At 56.5% G+C, this 5972-nt stretch overlaps 1 protein-coding gene across 1 annotated transcript; it reads left to right on the top strand.

The window, feature by feature from the left end:
* Positions 1-215: 215 nt before the first annotated feature.
* Positions 216-5761, top strand: ZNF683 (zinc finger protein 683; the record flags this gene model as incomplete). Its single annotated transcript, XM_084244114.1, has 5 exons — positions 216-329; positions 891-1095; positions 2598-3289; positions 4349-4477; positions 5438-5761. 5 exons carry the CDS (start codon positions 216-218, stop codon positions 5759-5761), a joined length of 1464 nt encoding a protein of 487 aa, XP_084100240.1.
* Positions 5762-5972: the final 211 nt, after the last annotated feature.

Here is a 5972-nt window from a genome sequence, read left to right as displayed (position 1 = left end):
ACCAGGAGGGCACCAGCGGCTTCTAAATGTCCTTACACAGCTGTTGTTCCGCTTTCCCATTTTGCAGATAGGGACACTGAGGCCAGGAGGGGCCATGACTGGCTCCTGGTCGCACAGTGGGTCGGGGGAAGAGGTGGCCCTGGAAGCCGGGCCGCTATTTGGAGGAGTCCTGGTTCACCTGTGACTGTCCTGTCTTCCCAGCAGGCAGCGTGGGCATGAAGGGAGAGCCTGCCCCAGAACTGGGTTGTTGCCACAAGACCAAGGCCCTGGGGAGTACAGGGGGTTCCCTGACCCCCAGCCTGGACTCGAAGCTCAGCCCAGGTGACCAGGTAAGGTGGAGGCCCAGTCCTAGCTTTGAGGGCAGCCTGTGGGGATGTCAGGAGGAAGTGGGGTGCCTACCCCTTGGCACCCCTACCCTGGCTCATCCTGGAGATGTGCCCTTGACGTGCCAGAGACCCTCACTCATGCCCAGGGTCTGTGGGGAATGAGGAGGGACTGTGCCATGTGGAGGCTTGGCCTGGGCGGCGGTGGGGGGCTCAGGTCCATCTCGGGGGATTACACTCTCGATGAGGACTTTCTCCAAGTTCTCTTCGGCTCCTTTCAAAATGCAGTAGATGGTCTGGGCGCAGTGGGACCAGCATGGTCAGGAAGGCCTGGAAGGAGGGGGCACAGGGCTAGATGAGGGGTTCTAGTTTGCAGGTGAGGGCAAGTTTGGGATATATAACAAAATCCCTCGGGGGGAAATCTTTGGCTGAGGGGAGGGGAAGCCATCAGACTTGGCGGGGGAAGACTCTTAGCTTCTACCCCCTCGAAAACCAAGCTGGGATAGTCCTGTCCCAGAGACCAGGAGTCTGGCCCCCAGTGCCAAACCCATGCCTCATGCCCTCCAGGTCTTCCCAGCCTGCAGGTCACTTCCAAACACAGAGGACACCGATGACCTGTCCGACACCAGCTGGCTGTGCCCCATGCCACTGGCACCAACCAGGCCCACCCTGCTGGCCTGCCCTCAGGGCCCGGACCTATACCTGTGCACCCTGCAGCCCGCACACCTGGGCCCAGCCCCGCAGCATCTCAGACAGGATGTCTTGAGCAGAAGTAAGCCCAGGGTACAGGGCTGCACTGTGGTAGGAGCTGAGGTGGTGGCGGGGGGCACAGTTAGGTTAGGATGAGGGCTGGGGAGTCCAATGTCGCTGGTGAGGACAGAGCTTGAAGCACACTTTATTTCCTGCCGTGCTTGGGGCTGGAGTTCTTACCTGGGGCACAGGGGTCTTACAAGAGGGTCGCACCTGAGTTAAAAGAGTGGGAAGTGACTTTCCAAGCATGGGTATGGGGGGGGAGGCTGGTGTAGGGGTGGCCAAAGTCCAGGGTGTTTGAGCTGGAGGGGTCTCTATTATAAGAGCATGACTGGGAGTCATGGAGCCTGGGGTGGGGTCTTGGTTCTCCCCTTTCTGCCCTGTGACCTTGACCACGTCTCGGCTTGCGCATCGTGATATAACATTTCCTATGCAACTGTGACTTTCTGGGCAGGGGGGCTGCCATGTCCTTTATTTCTGGGACCCCGCACAGAGCATGTCATGAAACAGATCGATGGGCTGATGGGCTAAGTGAATAAATGAGGATCTAAGCAGAAACATACTTTTTAGTATTTTTCTTTTTAGTATTTTCCTTTCTATCACTCCAAGCTTAACCTGACTGTACTGGCCCTTGTGGCTCAGTCTCCTTGGATAACTCTTCTCTCCTGACTTCTGAAAAATCCCCGAAGTCAGTCCAGAGCCTTCTCTGCCTTCCCTGCCTCTTTCTCCGCTCCTGTTCTCTATCTCAGAAGTGCTGTTTGCTAGAACTTCCTGCATCTTGGAAACTTTCTATACGTGGATCTTTACTTTTCTAATTTATTTATGCATACAAGAACCGGGGTACAGGCCAGAGGTGTGGGGGGTGAGAGGACTCACCAGAGACAGAGCGGGGAACAGAGCAGGCAGTCGACTGAAATGCACTGCCGAGGGGAGCTGCAGGCGAGTCAGGAGAGGTCTGCCTCGCCAGGTGGGTAGCTCCCTGGCCGGGGATTGAACTAGTGCTGCAGAGGCTGCAGATAGCTTCGTAGGTTGCATATTAACCCCTTGCGCTACCAGGGAGGCCCTATACTTGGATCTTTTCAAGGTTGTGAGTGCGACTGAAGAACTGATATTTTTATTGTACGAATTTTAATTAAATGTAGTTACAAGCATCCTCAGTTTGGGATACAGCAGATCTAGTGTCATTTTCATGATCTCACCTGGGTTCACAGCACCCAGATCCATCCTCAATGAATCCAGCTCAAACCTCTCCTTTCAGCCCCAAACCAGTTCACCCCACCTGGTATCCCCACCTGGTGTCTCATAGGCTTCTTGAACCATTTTCTCTTCCTAGAATTATCAAGCACTGCACAATGCTGACTGCTTTTCTTGGTATGCAGGCACAGGCACCAACCAGGAAAGCAAATGCCTTTCCCAAGTCACCCACAGGCTGTGACTTCCAACCCTGAGCCAGGCAGGTTAGACGGGGAACAAAACCGTACCCCCCGGCTGAGGGACCCTGACCGTCTTCCCTTTTCTGCTCAGAGCACCAGGCACCAGGGCTCCCTGCCAGCTCCACGGATGATGAGAAACTCACAGCCAAGTACCCTCCGGCCAGGGACAAGACAGGAAGCCAGCCAGAAAGAGCTGGCGAGGGGGCCCCCTGCCCATCCATCGTCTCTCCTCACAAAAGCACGTCCCCCACTGCCCAGCAGAAGAGAAAGGGGCCCAGACACTGGGCTTTCTGCACCTGCCCCACTCCCACTCCTGTCTTCAAAGATCTCCCGTTCCACTTCCGCTCCCTCTGTCCCGCCTGCCCGCTTCTCCTGCCGCCACCTTACCTGCTCGCCTATGGGGCCCTACCTTCTGCCCAGTGTTCCCCTCTCTTCATGCTGCCCCAAGATGCCTCCGACACCACCATGGCTGTGCCCAGCTTGCTGAAGAGTGTCGATGAGCCTGGGTACCATCGTGCCCAGGAGGGGACCCTGCTTCCTTCCTTCTCCCAAGCCTCTGGACATACCCCGCCCTCCCAGGCCCAGAATCCAGGCCCCGGAGTTGCCAGGACCTACTCCCCAGGGTCGCAGAGGGCTGGCGGGGTGGCTCCAGCAACGCGGGTCTCCTCGGGGTCCCGGGCAGGCACCACCCCGCTGCCCTACCCACTGAAGAAAGAGAACGGCAGAATCCTGTACGAGTGTAACGTGTGTGGCAAGAACTTCGGGCAGCTGTCCAACCTCAAGGTATCTGCCCCCTGGGGAGACCCCGCTGCTCCCCTCAGCACCATTCAGTGACCCCCTTTCATCCTGCTTCTAGAAACAAGCACCGTAATGCCAGGAGGTAGGCCTGGGCGGCTTCTACTCTGTGATCTGGGGTGGCTCCTCCGGCCACCCCAGAGAGAGAGAGTCCGCTCCACGCTAAAAGATTGCCCATGAGATCATCTCACTTAAGTTAAAAGTGGGGAAACTGAGGGTCCCAACAGGAAGGTGACTTCAAATTAGTAAGTTAGGCCTTGATCTCAAACTCTCAACATTTAATGCAAAGCCGTTTCCTGAACAACCATCATTTCTGGATTCCCGGTTCAGTCTCCTTTTGTTTTTCTGAAGTTCAGGTGATAAAACGGGTAGATTTTAGTGAGTCTAGACCACAGACCTGACAACCAGCCTTTCTCAAGTGGGATCCCACAAATCAGGACGGCACGCTGTTGGCGTCATCTCCCGCATGGTCCAGCAGGCGGCGACCGTGAGCGCATCGCCGCGTGTGGCGGCCCCGCGGGAGGCTGTGCGCAAGAAGCCCTCGCTGAATTTGAGGAAAAGTTATGGCTCTCGGGGAAGAGCCTTGCTATGGATAGATCCTCTAGGGCCTGAGTTCTTAAACCTCCAAGCGCCTCGAAACACCTGGTGAGCTAGGGACCGTGCAGATTCCCAGGGCCCCGCCCCACGGGTGTTTGACTCGGCTGGTCTGCGGTGGATGCAGCCTGAGGTCCAGCCCAGCAGGCTCTTGGAGATGCTGATGCGCGTGCGCACACCACAGTTTGAAAAGCACCTGTCAGGATGTCTCTTCCTAGGGCGTCCCTTACCCGGCTCCTGACCTCTGCTGTCTTCCCTCGGCAGGGCAGCAGGAGTGGGGTGTCCTGAGGACAGAAGAGAAGCCTTGAGGGGGTGATAGAGAAGCAAGGGGCTTGAGAGGCCTTGATGACAAAAAAAGGGTCCCGTGGGGATGTGGGTGGAGATTCATATGGAGAGGGTCCCGACCCTGCTGGGGCTCGGGCAGTTGGCAGCCTCTCCCCACACCTGGCTCAGGTCCACCTGCGCGTGCACAGCGGGGAGCGCCCGTTCCAGTGTGCCCTGTGCCAGAAGAGCTTCACCCAGTACGCCCACCTGCAGAAGCACCAACTGGTGCATACTGGGGAGCGGCCCCACAAGTGTCCGGTGAGCCCGCCCTCTGCCCCTCCCTCCACTCCTGCAGGCTGGTGAGGGGTTTCTGGGGAGGGTGGCCCCTGTAGCCTCCATTCCCCACTCCTCCGGAGCCAGTGGAGACAGGGCAGGAGGCCAGGGTGGGGTGGGGAGGTACAGGAGCCGGACGACCCCTCTCAGCCTGGAAGGCTCAGTGGAGCGAATGGAAAGGCATGTCTGTGGGGGATTCAGGGAATGGATACCCACTACCTATGTCTCAGAATTACTGGAGGCATTAATGCCAGAGTGTGTACAAATACCAACTCCATGGGTAACATCACCGCAGAGTTAGCTCCCTCCCTCTTTAAGCCGCACACCTTCTTTGGGAGGTCAGAAGGACAGGGATTCTTTGGTTTACAAAGGCAGATTGGAAAGCAGTGGAATAATTAGGGGCCTGGGCTGCCTAGGTTCAAATTCTACCTCTGCCTCGAGCTGGCTGTGTGACCTCTGGCTAGTTACTTCACTCTGCTGAGCCTCTGCTTTCTCATTGTAATATAGGAGTAGTACTAATACTTAGTCATGCTTCTTTGGGGTCCTGGGGGAAGACTACATGAGACCAATTCCCGGCATGTGGCAGCTCCCAGTAAATGTTAATTACACTCAAGTGGCAGCGCCTTGCATTGCTCTATGTCATGATGTCATTCAGTTAACCACACCTATGAGGTTAGGCACAGCCACATGCTACTAGTAGGAGGGAAAGGCTCAGAGAGGGAAGTCAACTACACAAGGTCACATAGCGTCTAAGAATCCAGGTTGGCCGGGTCCAATGTAGGGCCTGAGGAGAAATCATGAGGGAGGGAGGGAGGAAGAAGCTTCCAGGAATGCATTGACCAGGAGATGGTTGTGGGGAAGGGGTGGTTCCAAGATGAAGAGAGGGAGCAGAGATCCTGAGCCAGCCTGGAGGGCAGAGCTGATGCCAGTGCTCACTCCTGTCAGATGTGCCACAAGTGCTTCAGCAGCTCCAGCAACCTCAAGACCCACCTGCGTCTGCACTCTGGGGCCCGGCCCTTCCAGTGCAGTGTCTGCCCAAGTCAATTCACCCAGCACGTTCACCTGAAGCTGCACCACCGGCTGCACACCCCACAGCCCCACCGCCTAGCTCACACCCACCTGCCCCTGGCATCCCTCACCTGCCTTGCCCGATGGCATCCGGGGGCACTAGATTTTGTGGCGGTGCCACCAGAGATGCAGATGGGCAGGGACGTGGACAAGGTCAAGTCATCTTCGACATCCCAGGGAAAGCAAGGACCAGCAGCCTGAGAGGTGGGGCCAACACTGCCCTGGGGAGAGGGCAGGGGTGGTGCAATTAAAGGATTTTCCCTGTGATGACCTAAGACATTCTAAATTTTTTAAAAAAGATTTATTAATACCAGAACCAGGGCATAGGCCAGATGTGCAGGAGGTGAGAAGATTCACCAGAGACAGAGTGGGGGACAGAACAGGCAGATCTACTAAAGTACACTGCTGAGGG

Source organism: Talpa europaea (assembly GCF_964194135.1).
Source record: "Talpa europaea genome assembly, chromosome: 9".
Taxonomy (NCBI): Eukaryota; Metazoa; Chordata; class Mammalia; order Eulipotyphla; family Talpidae; genus Talpa; species Talpa europaea.
The sequence above is the reverse complement of the archived record's forward strand: the minus strand, read 5'-3'. Positions and strand labels throughout refer to the sequence as shown.